We start from the raw sequence: 19,918 nt of genomic DNA, 5'->3' as shown, positions 1-19,918 counted from the left end.
GTTGGATGGGGTTGAGGTCAGGGCTCTTTGCAGTGAAGTTCTTCCACCCTGATCTTGACAAACCATTTCTGTATGGACCTCGCATTGTGCACGGGGGCATTGTCATGCTGAAACAGGAAAGGGTCTTCCCCAAACTGTTGCCACAAAGTTGGAAGCACAGAATTATCTAGAATATAATTGTATGCTGTAGCATTAATTTCCCTTCACTGGGAAACATGAAAAACAGCCCCAGACAATTATTTATCCACCAACCATTCCTGTTGGCACTATACATTGGGGCAAGTAGTGTTCTCCTGGCATCTGTCAAACTTAGATTCGTCCATCGGACTGCCAGATGGTGAAGCGTGATTCATCACGCCAGAGAACGCGCTTCCAATGGCGGCGAGCTTTACACCACTCCGGCCGACGCTTGGGATTGCACATGGTGATCTTAGGCTTGTGTTTGGTTGCTCGCCCATGGAAACTCATTTCATGAAGCTCCCAACTAACAGTTGTGCTGAAGTTGCTTCCAGAGGCAGTTTAGAATTCAGTATTGAGTTTCGCAACCGAGAACAGACTATTTTTATGAGCTTCAGCACTCGGCGGTCCTGTTCTGTGAGCTTGTGTGGCCTACCACTTCACGGCTGAGCAGTTGTTTCTCCTAGACATTTCCACTTCACAATGACAGCACTTACAGTTGACCAGGGCAGAAATTTGACAAATTGACTTGTTGGAAAGGTGTGGTGCCACGTTGAAAGTCACTGAGCTCTTCAGTACGGATTATGTTTGTCTATGGAGATTGCATGGCTATGTGCTTGATTTTATACGCCTGTCTGCAACAGGTGTGGCTGAAATAGCCGAATCCACTAATTTGAAGTGCTGTCCACGTACTTTTATGTAAATATAGTGTATATTCTCCAGACATGCCCAGAGGGAATTGTTTATATGCTTTCGTTTAAAAAAAAACATTAACATTTTAATTTGGAAGAATGTTCCAAAAATACATTTATCTACATGTCTTTATTATTTTACAGATAGAAAGATGGATAAAGTATTTATCCACGATCTTCTCTGGCCAAGTCCGGTCGTGGGTATCTTTAACAAAAATATTTATTCGGACTTTGTCCATTGTCCAGAAAAATGTATTTGTCTTATGCAAATATGAGCATATTTAATGATATCACCTTTATTTGCATATATTTATTATTATTTATTTATTTATTTTACTCAGAAAAAAAATGTAATAAAACTATTTTGTGTGTGTCTACATTCAACTGGTAAAAGGTGATTTGTGATATGATTGAGAGAGAAAAATCCCTATTGGGATGTGGTGCCTGGTCTGGCTTTAGATGGACCTGTGATTGGAGCATTAGCCTGGGTTGTGTTGCCAGTTAAAGAACGGCTTAGTGAAGGAAAGGTCTAAAATGGCTCAGTCTTGGCATGCAAACACCAAGGTTGCCTGTTGCTGAGCCAAGCCAGGAGCTCAAAGCCCCTGTGGCAAGAGATGAGTCCTCTTGGTTCTCATTTGGAATTTAGGCACTTGGATCTTTTAGGTTCCCACTATATAAAGTATCTGAGTGGAGATGATGCAGTGCCTGTGATACCATGTAAGAAGGGCACACGTATGATGGACTAAACTCCTGTCTTGTGAGAAAAATATATATACTTTTCTGTAGGTTTTATTCCCTATTGTGATGTTACTGTTTTAAGGGCATGCAGTAAACTGGCTTTAAAGTGGGCAGAGATGTGGCACCGGGGTTACCTGATGAGTATACCCTGTTTTAGGCCAAGGGAACAGAGTTGGCTTGTCCTTCAGTTTGGCTGATTTTGTCTTCTTTGCAATTATGTTTCGCAGGTTGATAGTTACCTTGACTACTCGAACTACCCCAGCATTTAAAAAGGTGAGCAATTTGAATGTTACCAACAGGGTTATCAAGCTATTTTTTAGCATTTGGAATTGACCAAACAAGATTTCTTTAAAATAAACCTGTATTTAACTAGGCAAGGCAGTTAAGAACAAATTCTTATTTACAATGATGGCCAAACCCGGATGACACTGGGCTAATTGTGCACCGCCATATGGGACTCCCAATCATGGCTGGTTGTGATATAGTCTGGAATGGAACCAGGGTGTCTAGTGATGCCTCTAGCACTCTAGCGCTTGATGTTATGAAAACATCCACTACAATTTCAATCTGTTATACTTTAACCTCTACAGGATCGGTGTCCCCCCGTTGGGAAATTTCCTTGTTACTTACAACGTCATGCTCAAGACAGACATGTCTTATATGGACAGAGAGCTTCAATTCTTGTTAATCTAACTGCACTGTCCAACTTACAGTGGCTATTACAGTGAAAAAAGACCATGCTATTGTTTGAGGAGAGTGCACAACAAAACTTATCACAGCAACTGATTTGATACATTCACATCTGGAGGTAAAAATTGTACTTACATTCAGTAATCTTCCTCTAATTTGTCATCCTGAGGGTCCCAAAGAGAAAATAGCATAGTTTTGTTTGCTCAAAACCATTTTTATATTAAAATGTAGGAACTGGGTTCTACAGTTTGAACCCTAAAGTGTTTCCATTCAAATGGTATCAAGAATATGCATATCCTTGCTTCAGGTCCTGAGCTACCCAAATCTAACTGCCTGTATGTAATTTTAGGCTAAAATTTGGGAAAAAGGGTCTGACCCTTTTAACAATGTCATTGGGCATGTTTGTAGCAAAACAATCATTGTCTGCATTTTGAGGCCATTACTACAAAGCATTTGATCTGTGATGATGAGTGACCAAATCTGGCAATATTTCTGTCACTGCAGAACTGATTTACCATAACTGACAGTGAAGTACTTTACTCATTTCACTGATGTATGAGAAATGATAGCGTGGACAATAATTGTGTACCAGAATGTTTCAAGTAGTAGATGTGTCCTGCAGGAAATTGCAGAAGTGCATTCAAGTCCTTTGGCTCAGAAACACCACCAGATATTGTTTTTGTTTTTAAAATGTAGGACTGTATGATCTGTAAGAGTAAGTATAAAAAATAAAAGTTTATTTTAAATTGACACCTGACTTTTGTATTTATTTGTACAACTGAGGTTAAGCAGTACAAATCTGGTAAAGCAGAGGCAGCCCTGGGATGCCAAAAGCAATTTTCTCGCATGGGTTCAGACTTTCTTCTCGAGACAGGTTAATCCAATAAAAAGTCAAACATTACATCACTACCTCCCAATGTACTGCAGTACATTCAATGGACAACACTTAATACAGTAGCCTATTGTTTTACAGCTGTACCTTAACTTTTTGCTGCTGTGTTTCTCTGACTCTACCAAATGCTTAGATGTAAGGTCTCCAGCTGTGTGGTTCTGGCACCGGTTCTGACTGACATGTTCTTATAAATTGATCTGTGGATACCGTACATCGGAATGGCTTGAATTGAGCGACAGCCCTGGTTCTCACAGAAACAGTATTTGTTTTCTGAGCCTGTGTGATGTAGGACGTTAGACCTGAAACCACTTCATGCTGGGATGTCCCTCCTACCACTTAATTCGCTCTTCCGACTGTCCATAAACTCCTGGCTGAACCCTACATCACAGGCAAATCATATGCCTGCAATCCTTATCGTAGTGGTTTCATCATGGTAGCACATTCAGAGATCGATTTATAGTCCTTAACCTAAACTAGATTATATTTTAAACAAAACACTTTCCGTTTGTCATAGATGAACAAGGTTAATGAGTGGCGCAGCAGTCTAAGGCACTAAATTTCAGTGCTAGAAGCGTCACTAAACACCCTGGTTCGAATCCAGGCTATATCGCAACCGGTCGTGATTGGAAGTCCCATAGGGCGGCGCAGAATTGGCCCAGCGTTTTCCCGGTTTGGCCGGAGTAGGCCGTCATTGTAAATAAGAATTTGTTCGTAACCGACTTGCCTAGTTAAATAAAGGTTAAATGAGATGAAAGGTGAGTTCAGGAACATATGCCATGTTTTTCTTGTGTGGGCCTCCCCTCTCTCTACGTACTCACTAGGTCCTGTCTGCTCCCCTCTCTTCCTTGCTGTCTGAAGTTGTGCTTTCCTGGATCTCCTACATTATTACAGAGATGGCATACTATCTGCAGTAGCAATATGGACTATTCTGAACAGACCAACACACACACTTTGAACAACAGGCATCATTTTTACCTAAATTGAGCTAAAGGTTAGATCCGGGATCATTTCCCCATGTTCCTTAATTATAAGCAGTTCTCTCAATCTTAAACTTGATTAACATTCAACTGTCTTACCCGCCACTTATTTTGTCTCCAATGTTTATTGAAAACATACATTTGCACAATGACCACTTGTATTTGAAACATTGTTCGTTTTTGGTTAGCTATCTAGCGAATTTTAGCAATAGTGGCACTGACATGAAATTAATCAAAACACCTCAAAACATGATGAAACAAGCCATTTATGAGTCCCCACATGGCAGTGTCATTCTTGCTAGCAATCTGGCCATCCAGAATCACAAAAGGCTGACTTATGCCCCATAGAACAGCGCACATCGTTTTCGTGACATCAGACAAACATCTGTTAGCTAGATGCTAAATAATTGTATTGTAAAAAAAACACAATATACTCACGTTTAAATGTATTGAACCTTTTATTTAACTAAGCAAGTCAGTTAAGAACAAATTCTTATTTACAATGACTGCCTCCCAAAAGGAAAAAGACCTGTGGGAATGGGGGCTGCGATTAAAAATACAAAAATGATAAAATATGTAGGACAACACACAAATCACGATAAGAGAAACACTACATAAAGAGAGACCTAAGACAACATAGCAAGGCAGCAACACAACACGGTAGCAACATTGGGCACAGACAACAGCACAAAGGGCAAGAAGGCAGAGACAATACATCAGGCGAAGCAGCCACAACTGTCAGTAAGAGTGTCCATGATTGAGTCATTGAATGAAGAGATTGAGAACTGTCCAGTTTGAGTGTTTGTTGCAGCTCGTTCCAGTCGCTAGCTGCAGCGAACTGAGAAGATGAGCAACACATGGATGTGTTCTTTGGGGACCTTTAACAGAATGTGACTGGCAGAATGGGTGTTGTATGTGGAGGATGAGGGCTGCAGTAGATATCTCAGCTAGGGGGGAATGAGGCCGAAGAGGGTTTTATAAAAAAGTATCAACCAGTGGGTCTAGCGATGAGTATAGAGGTGACCAGTTTACAGAAGAGTATAGAGTGCAGTGATGTGTCCTATAAGGAGCATTGGTGTTAAATCTGATGGCCGAATGGTAAAGCACATCTAGCCGCTCGAGAGCACCCTTACTATAAATGATGTCTTCGTAATCTAGCATTGGAAGGATGGTCATCTGAATCAGGCTTAGTTTGGCAGCTGGGGTGAAAGAGAGTGATTACAATAGAGGAAACCAAGTATAGATTTAACTAAGAATGGAATGGTCTACTGTATCAAAAGCTTTGGCCAAGTCAATAAAAATAGCAGCACAACATTGCTTAGAATCAAGGGCAATGGTGACATCATTGAGGACCTTGCAGTGACACATCCATAACCTGAGTGAAAACCAGATTGCATACCAGAGAGAATACTACAGACATCAAGAAAGCCAGTCAGTTGATTATTGACAAGTTTTTCCAACACTTTTTTGATAAACAGGGCAAAATAGACCTATATAACAGTTAGGATCAGCTTGATCTCCCCCTTTGAAATAAAGGACGAACCGTGTCTGCCTTCCAAGTAATGGGAACCTCCCCAGAAAGGAGAGACAGGCTTGGCGATGATAGAGGTAGCAACCTTAAAGAAGAAAGGGTCCATCTGACCCAGATGTTTTTTGGGGGTTAAGTTTCCGGAGCTCATTTAGCACCACGGATCCAGTGACTGCCTGCAGGCAGAAACTTTGGAAAAAGAAGGAGAAGCGTCGGGGCTAGTCGCATAAGAAGGGGTGGGAGATGAGGCAATGTTGGACGGGCAAGGAGGCATGGTTGAGTCAAATAGGAATCCTGAATTAATGAAGTGGTGATTAAAGAGCTCAGCCATGTGCTTCTTGTCAGTAACAACCACATCATCAACAGTAATGGACATGGGAAGCTATGAGGAGGAGGGTTTATTCTTCAGGTCTTTAACTGTTTTCCAGAACTTCTTGGGATTAGACCCACAGAAAGAGAACTTCTCCTTAAAGTAACTTTGGTCTTCCGGATAGATTGAGTGCACTTATTTCTCATTTGCCTGAACGAGTGTTTGGAGTCATACCTTGTGGGATTGGTATAATCTGTGAAAGATTTAGGGAGTCCCATTGCTTTAGGACTTGGTCGGCATGTCCCAGTTTAGGTCACTTAGCAGGACAAATTCAAACTTCATGTAAGGGGGGCAGGAGAGAGCTTAGGGCAGGTAGGATACAGGCCGGTGCTAATGGAGGATAGCACCCAGCAACAGTCAACTAAGAGCTATTTGAAAGTTGAATGCTTAAAACAAGCAAATCAAATTGTTTGGGGACAGACTTGGTGGAGACAATCGAACACTGAAGGTGATCCTTGGTAAAGATTGCCACTCCCCCACCTTTGGAAGATCTTGCCAAACAAGGTTATAACCAGAAAGTTTAACATCACTATTCAGAACACTCTTCCTTAACCACATCTCAATACTGACCAACATTTGGATTGGAGCTGTGAACCCACACTTTCAATTGATCCATTTTAGGTAATAAGCTTCTAGTGTTAACGTGCAGAAAACCCAGGCTTTTACGAGAGCAGAAATCAGTGAAGCAGATATCAGAGCAAGTCAGAATTGAAGCTTGCAACAGTAGATGGGCCGGGGTGTACATGCACATTTCCTGATATCATCAACAGTAATACAATCAAGGCACGGCATAGGACAGGAAGAGCTCTACAGTGCTGATTTATGACATCTGAATGTGCATCAGATGGCAACAAGATCATATTGTACAGCAATTTCATCAGGTAACGTGAATACAAAGCAAGGGGTGGTTAGAATAGGATGGGGAGGCCAAAAGTCTAAGTAACCAATAGAGAGTCAGAGTCCCAAGTGTGAGAACAAACAGTCTGTCCCACGATTGGTTAAGAAAGTTCGTAGTCAACAAGACATGCAGGAGTCATGAGGCAAAATGCACAATTTAAAAAAATATATATATATATAACGTCTTTGGGCTAGCCATTGTAAGTTCAGAGTCACTCGCCCCAACAGTGCGTGTGTGCTGGAGGTGAGCGAAAGCTCGGGAGTGTGGTGGGGGTACCTGTACCAGAGGGGGAGACAGGCCAGGGCAGATGGTGAACAGATCACCAGGTGGAATCCAAGCAGCAGTGCAGCAGGCAATGGGACTAGGTGTCACACCCACTTGGGAGATGCTTTTATTTCTGGAGGAAGATTTCTTGTAGAAAATACCAGTGAATGGTCTTTGAACAGCGTGAGGGGGCTTCAAAGACTCCTGCCACTTGTTGGACCCAAAGGCCTCAACACCTGTCACTTTACTACACCTCAGTGCTAATTGAAGTTGTTTCTGGTCTATCCTAGCAAGCCTGGCAGCCTTAACTCAGCATTCAGTCCCCATAAATTTTAATATATAATTGTACTTTATTGGAAACTGGTCTTTTCTTTCTCTTGGCTTTCAAAATAGCATCAGACCAAACACTACTCACTCAGATCAAGGTTGGATAGTGTCTTCAGGTCTCTGCTGTTTGTTTGCTTGAGCACCCTCCGTATAGCTTGGGAAAAGGAATCCTTGGTAGCAGTAATCCCTCTGGGTAATTTTGGGCAAAATGAAGTTGTAGGTTTGGAGTTTTGATCTGGAATGAAGGCCATGCTGTGGAGGGTAGCATCCTGCATATATCCCTGCTGAAAATGCAAGTTTATCTAACTCCAAATCTATAATTTTCTAAAAAACATGTTGAAAATGTGAAAGCTCACATGCATCTGTTTCTCTCTCTTTCTTCAGTTTGCTATATCTTAATGTGTGGCCATGAACACACATTTCCATAGTTGTCAGTCACCCAACATTGATCACTCAGCAGCATTTCACACTACACACAAAGAGTTAGCAAATACACAGAGGCCAAAGACAATATCTTGCGCTGAGAGCCGTCTCACAGCATCAGTTCCCCCAAAAATTATCCTGAAAAATAATTATTCTGTGCCAGGAATATTTCATTATGGAATTCTCCTAGAACAACAGTTTGCTGTTCCCCCGTTTGTGTGTGTGAGGTTGAAGAGACACATTTTGGGCGAGTTACGCCTCTTGCTTCTCCTCTTCCTCCACTCCTGCAAATACAACAACCGTCTGTGTTTGATGAGCTGCATCTCTCGCCAACTTTCTCAAGACGTATGTCCATCTTCTATAAATGAATTTGAGAAAAAAATGTACTCAGCTATCCAGCTTTGTTTTTCAACAGATAGCTAGCTAATTGAGTTGCCTTTACCAAAAGTAGCTAACGTTATGTTAGTTTATTAGTCATTTTTAGCATATTTGGACAGTTTTTGATTAGACAATAATTGGTAAGTTAATGATACTTTGTCGGGTGGTGAACAGAGTTCCAGCAGTTTGTTTCAGTGTCCAGATATCTAATCAATAACTGTACTGTCAAAACCCTACTCATAAAATGTGCTAGGTTGCTAATGAAGCAGCACTGCTAATGTTAGCTAGACTGGGTAGTCCCTCACGTAAATTACACTGCTCAAAAAATAAAGGGAACACTTAAACAACACAATGTAACTCCAAGTCAATCACACTTCTGTGAAATCAAACTGTCCACTTAGGAAGCAACACTGATTGACAATAAATTTCACATGCTGTTGTGCAACTGGAATAGACAACAGGTGGAAATTATAGGCAATTAGCAAGACACCCCCAATAAAGGAGTTGTTCTGCAGGTGGTAACCACAGACCACTTCTCAGTTCCTATGCTTCCTGGCTGATGTTTTGGTCACTTTTGAATGCTGGCGGTGCTTTCATTCTAGTGGTAGCATGAGACGGAGTCTACAACCCACACAAGTGGCTCAGGTAGTGCAGCTCATCCAGGATGGCACATCAATGTGAGGTGTGGCTAGAAGGTTTGCTGTGTCTGTCAGCGTAATGTCCAGAGCATGGAGGCGCTACCAGGAGACAGGCCAGTACATCAGGAGACGTGGAGGAGGACGTAGGAGGGCAACAACCCAGCAGCAGGACCGCTACCTCCGCCTTTGTGCAAGGAGGAGCAGGAGGAGCACTGCCAGAGCCCTGCAAAATGACCTCCAGCAGGCCACAAATGTGCATGTGTCTGCTCAAACGGTCAGAAACAGACTCCATGAGGGTGGTATGAGGGCCCGACGTCCACAGGTGGGGGTTGTGCTTACAGCCCAACACCGTGCAGGAAGTTTGGCATTTGCCAGAGAACACCAAGAGTGGCAAATTTGCCACTGGCGCCCTGTGCTCTTCACAGATGAAAGCAGGTTCACACTGAGCACGTGACAGAGTCTGGAGACGCCGTGGAGAAGGTTCTGCTGCCTGCAACATCCTCCAGCATGACCGGTTTGGCGGTGGGTCAGTCATGGTGTGGGGTGGCATTTCTTTGGGGGGGCCGCACAGACCTCCATGTGCTCGCCAGAGGTAGCCGGACCTCCTTTAGGTACCGAGATGAGAACCTCAGACCCCTTGTGAGACCATATGCTGGTGCGGTTGGCCCTGGGTTCCTCCTAATGCAAGACAATGCTAGACCTCATGTGGCTGGAGTGTGTCAGCAGTTCCTGAAAGAGGAAGGCATTGATGCTATGGACTGGCCCACCCGTTCCCCAGACCTGAATCCAATTGAGCACATCTGGGACATCATGTCTCGCTCCATCCACCAACGCCAAGTTGCACCACAGACTGTCCAGGAGTTGGCGGATGCTTTAGTCCAGGTCTGGGAGGAGATCCCTCAGGAGACCATCCACCACCTCATCAGGAGCATGCCCAGGCATTGTAGAGAGGTCATACAGGCATGTGGAGGCCACACACACTACTGAGGCTCATTTTGACTTGTTTTAAGGACATTACATCAAAGTTGGATCAGCCTGTAGTGTGGTTTTCCACTTTAATTTTGAGCGTGACTCCAAATCCAGACCTCCATGGGTTGATCAATTTGATTTCCATTGATCATTTTTGTGTGATTTTGTTGTCAGCACATTCAACTATGTAAAGAAAAAAGTATTTAATAAGAATATTTCATTCATTCAGATCTAGGATGTGTTATTTTAGTGTTCCCTTTATTTTTTGAGCAGTGTAGTTAGCTTATCGTCACTGCAGCTTTTGAGTCAACATCTTGAAATGTAAATGACAAATCTTGCTTACTGTGAGGTCAATAACTCTGAATAACATCCTCATGGGCTATAATAGTAGCAAGCTACCAAAGTTTACCTCCGGTTCTCCTTCTCATCTTTGTCTCTCTCCCCCAGAGAATGAACTGTCGCCCGCATGCGCCAAAATGGTGATTCGGTTTTGGAGATGGAACACTCAACCAGTTGTTGCATTTACTATACATATATCACCTATGAGACATAGCTTCTAACTGCTATGTGCTGGAAGAGGTCCATGCAACAACAACAGATAGTGAAAATATGCTGACAACTATTTTCCAGAGTAGTAAAACTCCAGAACCCCCCCCCCCCCCCCCCCCCCCTTAGTACCTCACGACAGGAAATCTTTTCTCACCAGAAGAATGCCAAAGCTGCTATTCAGTCTCCTCCTTCAACCTTTTCCAAGCCCTCTTGCTTCCTTCATTCCTTCAAGTGTGGTTACTGTTTTCAAGAGTAGACCTTGATTCATGGCCGTTTCTTATGAAGTCCTAAGAATGATTCAATGGATCTTTACAAGCAAGCCCACACAAACCAGTAACTGTATTTTACAAAGATAACATTGTCACTCCACACAGGAATATATTTTCATTTAAATCAACAAGAGGATTAATTTGAGATAGAAAACAACAACAATTTAATAAATTGAACAATAAGTGATTCACATGTCATGATTGTATATTATGGTAAGTGATACCCATGTCATCAGCCCATCTGACCTGGTAGTTAGAGAAACAATAGTGATACATTGCTCATTGAGTGTATCTATTGAGGTCAAAAAATTATACTGTACGTTGTAATCTGTTTGATAACATTACGAAGTTCCCCCTGTTTATCGTTGGAAGCTGCCCTCTCCGTCACGTCCTGTACCTGTCATTTCCGGAGATGAAAGAACACTGCACATCCAATGGATTAATAAATGACAGTAGCTGCTAATCATTTCAACCACTAAAAACCGATTTGATTATCAAAACGGATATTCGTGACGCTTGTTTTTATGTTTGTTCCCAGGCTATATATTTGTGTCGGTGTCCACAAATGACTGTCCTCCTAAAATGTGTGTTTTCAGGTCTGAATAACTAGCTAGCTAGTTTGCTAGCTACCCAATGATAGCTGCTTAGCTGATACATTTCTGTGACCTAATTTAGCTAACGTTAGCTGGCTACTTAGCGATACAAAATGTGTTAAATTAAGCTTTGATTTGGTTTCTGTGGTTAAAAATAATACTGTTTTTGTGTGTCGTCATTAGCATTGCCGGGATGTGTTTACTTATTCCTTTGCAGGCACGACTTTACGCTTTGAATCATTTGGCTGTACTAACGTTAGCAGTAGAAGGTCAATATTGTTGATGCCAGCTACAGCTAACTATAGTGGAATACTTCTCAACAAACCGTTAGGCCTATGCGCAATGAGATGTAAGGCTACTATTAGGCTATTCGATATGAGATGTAAACAGAGTGGGGGCTTCAGCTATCCAGATTCACAGTTGTTCATTAGTTAGCTAGCTAGTCATTAGCTAACAGGAAAAGTAGCCATACCCAGTGTTGGCTGAAGTTAACCTTACTCGAACACTTGAAAACACCTCAATAATAACAGCCAATACTTGGAATATGGATTTCATGTGGACTTCAGCCATACTACAAAATCACCTGATTCTACTTTCAAAATAACATTTTCAGACGACCGTCTTAATTTCTGATTTTTGCTGACAGGAAAACTTTCATGTTTTGTTTTGGAGAGTAGGGGTTGGCTTTGGATCAATTGTTGATTTTTGCATGTGTTATAGTTTAATATTTTTGCAAATAGTATCCTCTCACAGGTAGGCATAACTTTTTTATTCTTTAATATAAAATGTGTTCGTTTTATTGTTAGTTAGAATTGACGATAACCTCTGAACAGTAGTGTAATTGTAAATACAACTTTGCATGTCACATTTTTTGTACTCCTTTGTTTTGAAATCAGATCAACATACAATGTCATCTTTGCCCCCACAGTAGAAAATGAATGGCCTATCTGTCAGTGAGCTATGCTGCCTGTTCTGCTGCCCTCCCTGTCCGAGCCGTATTGCCGCCAAGCTTGCCTTCCTGCCTCCTGAGCCTACATATTCCCTCTTGCCGGACCTCGATGGGTCTGCGGCCCCAGGGACAGCAGGGTCAGCGGGGCTGAGATCCAGGGGAGGGGTACCTGGAGCAGCTGTAGGGGGTTCAGGCAGCAATGGTCCTGCAGAGGGAAAATGGAAGCTCCACCTGACAGAGCGAGCTGAGTTTCAGTACTCCCAGAGAGAGCTGGATGCTACAGAGGTGTTCTTCACCCGCTCCAGCCGTGGCAATCGAGTGGGCTGCATGTACATCCGCTGTGCGCCCACTGCCAGGTTAGTCACGCAGAAAAGTGTGTGTGCACGTGCGTGTACCTTTGCTCATTTAGGTCCTTTTGTCTGACCATGTGTCCCACTTCCTCTGAACTCGCCCCTTTTTCTCTCGTCTTTGTTTTGTAATGCCATTATTTTTCCACTCCCTTGTGTCCTATTTCCTTACTTCCTGTACTGGCATCCTCATTGTGTGTGGCTATCTCAAATCTGTTCTCTTCCTGCTTCCGGAATTAATTTGTTTAGGCCATCTCTTTTGACCTACAAATACCATTCTACTTATTCTTACCCCAATTTATGCTAAAATGTTTGCCTGTGGTTCTGTCAGATTTGTCTTTGATAGTCTGGTTGGCTGAGTTTATACCTCAGTATGTCTTCATATTGTATGACTTCAGGTAGCAAAATTGTTTCTCTTGTTGTGTTCAGTAATCAACTAAATTGCTTTGCGAAGACATGGACTGGATCTTGTTACACTTGAGTAATATCAGTGTCACGCATGCAATGTAATATGTATTCCTTGTTCAGGATCACATTTTGAGCAAAACACCCAAGAGCAAAGACATAACTTACTGTATGGGAGAGGCCCGGTCTATTTAAAGAATAGAGAGTATCCAGTTGCTTTAGGGAGCACAGTTCACATTCATGAATATAAAGCACATGGATGATGCCTGGGGTATAGCAACCCTATTATTCGTGTAGTACAGAACAAGCAAAAAGACCTGATTCAAACTTAATGAACTAGTCCTCTCTTGAGTCTGTGGCCATAACCAATTTACCTTATACAGCATATTCATGTCCCATGCAAAGAGGTAATTCCTGAGGTTTCAATGGAAATCTGCTGTTCACACAATGCAGGTTAGGATAGGTAAAAATACCAGGTAGAGTCCATAGCCGCAGGAAATAGGGGTGTTGGTGGTGCTGCAGCGCCCTCTGATAAATTTTAAATACATTTGCCAAAATGATATCGTCTAATTACTCCTGTCTGTAGCCTACAGACATCAACAAAATCATTCAAAACCCCAGAGAGACGCAATTTGGGCAGACAGCATCCAGTACTTGTTGCTATGCAGCCATAGAAATATAATCTATAGAATGGCTTTGGAATCTCTAACCCTGGCAATTTGACTGGTAAACTCATGGGTACACTCACAATGGTTGCCAGTCATGACTTGAATCCGAACCTCCATTCTATGGATTCTATTTTTGTGGTTGTGGCTGTAAGTGAACAGCTATAATCTGCCTTTTGCACATTTCTAAATACAATAGTGGGAAAAACATAGTTTATAAAGCAAATGCCTGCAGCTGAAAATAGTAGACTAATCTGTCTATAGAAACTACCAAATGTTTTCGCAACAACTCTACATCTTAGGCATAGGAGCATTAGCCATCACCGGTGAGTAGCCTATCTTCATTATTGGGTGAGTCGGTGCCACTCGATAGTTTATTAAGTAGCCTGTACTGTAGCTTATTTATATTTCATCCTAATATTGTTCAATCTTTGTCTCCCCTCTTTTCATTGGCTTGGGCTTTTGGTTGCACCCCCAACTCAAAACATCTTCCCCGCGGCTATGGTAGCGTCCATCTTTTTAACCTAGTCGTTGCTCTGTGGCCTCTCACCAGGTTTACAGTGCTGTTCTCCCATGGTAACGCGGTGGACTTGGGCCAGATGAGCAGCTTCTATATCGGCCTGGGCACACGCATCAACTGCAACATCTTCTCCTACGACTACTCCGGCTACGGTGTCAGCACGGGCAAGCCTTCCGAGAAGAACCTCTACGCTGACATTGAAGCCGCCTGGCAGGCCCTGCGCACACGGTACATACGGCACCACCACTTCGCAGTCAGTGTGGGAGACCTTACAGAGAGAGGAGGAGGGGTGGTGTGGGTGGGTGGAGTAATTTCACACAAGGAAGGGCTCATGCAGCTAATGGACTGTCATTAGATTGATGAGATGCTGTGCTATCAACGGCTGCCCTTGGATGGATGTTACGAGTTATGGAGCTACAGCTGGTTTTTGTATTAGGCGTACCATGTTCAGACATTTGTTACCTGTCAACTCCTGAATCTATGTGATGAAAATATATATTATCATTCCATATTATCACAGTTTAGGTTTCATAGGAGTGATTTATGTTCAAATTGTTTGCCACTACAAGCTTTTCCTTGACATGATTGTATTTTATTCCACTCTCTTCCTGGTTGTGATCAGATATGGCATCAGCCCAGAGAACATAATCCTGTATGGGCAAAGCATTGGCACCGTTCCCACGGTTGACCTGGCATCACGGTATGAGTGTGCTGCTGTGGTGCTCCACTCCCCCCTCACCTCTGGCATGCGGGTGGCCTTCCCAGACACCAAGAAGACATACTGCTTTGATGCTTTTCCCAAGTGAGTCATCTACCACACCCTCGCCTTATCTCCATCTTCACATTATTGCAGAATTGTCAAGATTAGCAGATCATTATAGAACTCGAAATGTCAGTGAAAAAATATTTCTGTCCAACTAAAAGAAGAGCTGCAATCTCTTTCATAGCTTCCATGTATTTTATTATTCAGCCTCTCCCTCCTCCCTCCCTCCCTGGGGAATCAGCCTTAGTACATAACGGAGTCATCTCTCACTCTGCATCAGATCATAAGCAGGTGTCAGAAACACTGACTCCTCCAGTCATTTGTTGTATCATCGCCCGTTATTATGTCAAATGTGGTTGTGTGGTATCTGAACCATTAAGATCACATGCTGGTTCACTGAATAGGATTCCATTACAGTCCAGTTCCAGTACCAGGCAGTGCAGTGTGGGAGTAGAGTAGGTGGTGGGGAGGGAGCTGGGGATGCCTCTTATCTGTGGTGAAAGCCTCCGGTGTTCTCCTCCACGCTCCTGAATTCTCCCGCGCCTGTTGCCCAGTTGGCACTCCCCAGCCCACACAACACTCAGCTCCTATACTCAATACTCCATCTAGTCAGAGTGGACTCCAAGTGAAGTGATACTAGCTTGGTTCAGATCTTAATTTGCTGTTATGTGGAGGATGGAGGACTCTCTTCCATCTGAACTAGCAGATGGAGCTGATCTGAGAGAGGCATTTACATGCAGCAGGATTGTGTTCTCATTATTCTCCCCTTCCTGTCCTGTTTGTCCCTCTACCTGTTAGAGAACAGTTGCTGCTCAGTGCTCAAGGCTGCAGGGCATTTTGCACTAACTGGCCATGCTAGAACAGACTGTACAATGCTTTCTATCCACGGTTACCCTTTAAGGACATACTTGCCCATTAGTTATAACAATGTTGTTACATAATTCCTACCGTACATTGCCGTCTAGGGACTACCTTTGCTTCCCTTATCCCCAGTCACTAACTCCTTTGCCCATTGTGTCTGTCAGCATTGAGAAGGTGTCTAAGATCACGTCACCGGTGCTGATCATCCACGGGACTGAGGACGAGGTGATCGACTTCTCCCACGGTCTGGCTCTGTTCGAGCGCTGTCCCAAGGCCGTGGAGCCACTTTGGGTAGAGGGGGCGGGACACAACGACATCGAACTGTACAGCCAGTACCTGGAGCGCCTGCGCCGCTTCATTGGCCAGGAGCTGGCCGCACAGCACGCCTGAACACCCCCACACCGCCTCCAGGCTCCAACCCTCCTCTGGCTCTCCTCTGTTCCCCTGGGTCTAAGTGGGTCAGGAGGAGTGGATGGCTGGGCTCTCAAAATGAATGATCCTTCACCTTTTGGGGCGACTTTGTCTGGATGTTCGGCAGCCCTGTCTTTTAGTTGTTTTCCTATTTTTCTGTCTCTGTCACCTGTCATTAATCCTGGTCAGAGAATCTATTCCACCTCCCGCCCCTTGGACAGTGCAAGAATGCACCCAGGCATGGAGGGCTCTCTACCTTCTGCCTGTTTTATTTCTATCTGTCTAAAGCCCCTCTCTATTACCCCAGGCATGGAGGGCTCTCTACCTTCTGCCTGTTTTATTTCTATCTGTCTAAAGCCCCTCTCTATTACCCCAGGCATGGAGGGCTCTCTACCTTCTGCCTGTTTTATTTCTATCTGTCTAAAGCCCCTCTCTATTACCCCAGGCATGGAGGGCTCTCTACCTTCTGCCTGTTTTATTTCTATCTGTCTAAAGCCCCTCTCTATTACCCCAGGCATGGAGGGCTCTCTACCTTCTGCCTGTTTTATTTCTATCTGTCTAAAGCCCCTCTCTATTACCCCAGGCATGGAGGGCTCTCTACCTTCTGCCTGTTTTATTTCTATCTGTCTAAAGCCCCTCTCTATTACCCCAGGCATGGAGGGCTCTCTACCTTCTGCCTGTTTTATTTCTATCTGTCTAAAGCCCCTCTCTATTACCCCAGGCATGGAGGGCTCTCTACCTTCTGCCTGTTTTATTTCTATCTGTCTAAAGCCCCTCTCTATTACCCCAGGCATGGAGGGCTCTCTACCTTCTGCCTGTTTTATTTCTATCTGTCTAAAGCCCCTCTCTATTACCCCAGGCATGGAGGGCTCTCTACCTTCTGCCTGTTTTATTTCTATCTGTCTAAAGCCCCTCTCTATTACCCCAGGCATGGAGGGCTCTCTACCTTCTGCCTGTTTTATTTCTATCTGTCTAAAGCCCCTCTCTATTACCCCAGGCATGGAGGGCTCTCTACCTTCTGCCTGTTTTATTTCTATCTGTCTAAAGCCCCTCTCTATTACCCCAGGCATGGAGGGCTCTCTACCTTCTGCCTGTTTTATTTCTATCTGTCTAAAGCCCCTCTCTATTACCCCAGGCATGGAGGGCTCTCTACCTTCTGCCTGTTTTATTTCTATCTGTCTAAAGCCCCTCTCTATTACCCCAGGCATGGAGGGCTCTCTACCTTCTGCCTGTTTTATTTCTATCTGTCTAAAGCCCCTCTCTATTACCCCAGGCATGGAAGGCAAAAACAACCTCAAACAGGTTAGGTGTTCTAAACACATGTACTGTATATCATCTTCTGAGACGTTTACACATGATTCAATTTGAACTAACAACCCTAACATGGGCAAATCATTGAGTAATGAAAGTCTGTTTTGAGTGCTGACATTTTGGTATTTAATTTGAATGGGGAATGTGTGTATTTCTCTAACACAACGATGACACTGAGCCACTACTTTACAAATCCTGTGGCGTTGACGTATGAGTATAACTGTCCTATTTGAAAGCAGGTTTGTTGCTAATGTTTCTTGTGGAATCTTTTTTTCTTTGCTCACCTCTTCTCTTTCTCTCCTCTTGTCTCATCCTCTCTTCCTCTGTCTCATTTACAATTAAGCTGTCAGATTAATAGTCCATGTCTATGAATAATTTCTTTCATAGACAAATCTTACGTTTTTATAATTATTAAGCATGGTTTAATTCTAATCTAAAAAGTGATTAGAGCATAAGTCCTTTTTAAAAAGTTGCTGAATGTTGCTTTGGCTAAAGTCCAAAATCTCTCTGCCAAATGAATTGTTTCAAAAGCATCATTAAGTCGCTAACATCTCTCTAAGACGTGATTGATTTCTAACTCGGCAACCACTCTCATGTTTCACTCCCTGATTCATATTCTACAGTAGTTGTACTACAATTGATGTTATGAACATGTGAGTTTACCTTTAGAACACAAACTAAGTCCTGCCATGTTCTCTGAGTTAAGGAGGCATTAGTTGGCCTTTACTCACACAGAACTCAATTCACATCTTACTGGGTTTCTATATGGGATGTTTTCCAATGGATTTTTAAAATCTTTGTAAGTGATTTAGAGTTGTGCATATTCAATTTCACTTGAGTTATTTCATCCCTCTAAAAACACAAAATCATTGTAAATTACTAGGCTTATGCTGGTAATGGCCATTCGCATAGTAAATTGGGTCAGGTCAGTTGAGATTAAGTTGGGTGGATGGAGTATTAATTGAACTTGCTGCTAAAGATGAGGATAAATGGATTGAAAAGGGTCAAACCCTCCACATCCATTGTATACATTAATGCTGCTTAGTTTGAGGGGAAATGTAACAGTCATACATGTTATTTTACGCTGTACAGTGGAATGGATCCAGTGATGTACAGTACTCTTTGCTGGTGTCATGTTGCATGTTTGATTGGTTTCCTCTTTTGCTTCATGTTAGGGGTAATAACACTTCATTATAACACTAGTAGAGCTATGGAATAAGATGTGCTCTAATTTATTATTCACTAGGTTTATTTCCAGCAGGCTCCCTTTTCAGCTCCAACTAGCCCTTTTCACTGACTTCCTACTGTTGCCACTCTATTTCAGACAGACTTAAGATTCCACAATTTCTGACCGACTGTATGAAAGTCGACCGATTGCCCAACTTCCCTGGCATACAGGGTCCACCACCACTCACAAGATAGTGGAGGTCCTTTGTTTGGGTTGGGTTTTGGGAGAGTCAGGATTACTTGTAGACAGCAATCAAATTTTAACAGTATATGTTCTGTCTTGAACAAAGCATACCTCTTATATTGTTATGTTCATCAGAACCAAAGAAAGTCCTTCATCACCCATAGTACTTGGGTTTATTGTCCATCACCATATAAACAGTTAGGGAACAAAAGTTGTGCGCCCTGAATCAGCCAGGATATGCTCTTGTTCAAGCTGCTAATAGTTTGGTTTGGGACAGCTTAAGCGTGTTTACTCTCTATGAACGATTGTATGGAGAATACAAGCAATACAGCAGATTTGTGTGTGTCTGGGTGGCCTGAGAGAGGAGTGTGTGTAGCAGATGATGGACTGTACTTCGAGTGTATGGAGTTCCAGACACACATTCAGAGCTTTTGTTTAAAGAAACTAAGTTATAGAAATGTATTTTTTATTCAAATGTGTTTACTATATTACATTGTTTGCAGATTGTTTATTTTTTTGCTGAGGGTTAGGATCCAAGTGGATGATGGGGGTTGGTATGTTATTGTATCCAGTTATGCATTGTTTATTATTTACAACTTTGTTATATTTAGTTTTAAATGTTTCCCCCCCCCCCCCAAAAAAAAAAACATCTTCGAAAATAAAATAATGAATTGATCAAATTTGACTTCCATGTCTGACTTAATTTCTAGGATGTTTACCCCATTTGGTGTAGCACAGCTCTCTGCAAGTCCACTCTATTCACCAGTTTCCCTTTAATCTCTGTGATTCAGCTTTGGCATGCTGTAAAGAAAGAACAGAATGAGTGTTGGATCAGGTTTCAGAGGACTAGTCTACCAGATGCTATACATATACTGCTGGTGGGTGACCAGGTGACAGGGCATT

The 19,918-nt window shown here is 42.8% G+C and overlaps 1 protein-coding gene across 2 annotated transcripts; it reads left to right on the top strand.

The window, feature by feature from the left end:
* Positions 1 to 11,174: 11,174 nt before the first annotated feature.
* abhd17ab (abhydrolase domain containing 17A, depalmitoylase b) lies at positions 11,175 to 19,429 on the top strand. Of its 2 annotated transcripts, none has more exons than XM_020498993.2 (5): positions 11,175 to 12,125; positions 12,304 to 12,677; positions 14,292 to 14,486; positions 14,881 to 15,060; positions 16,047 to 19,429. In XM_020498993.2, exons 2-5 carry the CDS (start codon positions 12,307 to 12,309, stop codon positions 16,270 to 16,272), a joined length of 972 nt encoding a protein of 323 aa, XP_020354582.1. In that variant the 5' UTR covers positions 11,175 to 12,125; positions 12,304 to 12,306; the 3' UTR covers positions 16,273 to 19,429. The 2 variants fall into 2 exon arrangements, with proteins under 2 accessions (XP_020354582.1, XP_020354581.1); XM_020498992.2 differs by having other exon boundaries at positions 12,301 to 12,677.
* Positions 19,430 to 19,918: the final 489 nt, after the last annotated feature.

This window comes from Oncorhynchus kisutch, linkage group LG13 (assembly GCF_002021735.2).
Source record: "Oncorhynchus kisutch isolate 150728-3 linkage group LG13, Okis_V2, whole genome shotgun sequence".
In the NCBI taxonomy this organism is placed as follows: domain Eukaryota; kingdom Metazoa; phylum Chordata; class Actinopteri; order Salmoniformes; family Salmonidae; genus Oncorhynchus; species Oncorhynchus kisutch.
This window is presented reverse-complemented; position numbering and strand designations above follow the sequence as displayed.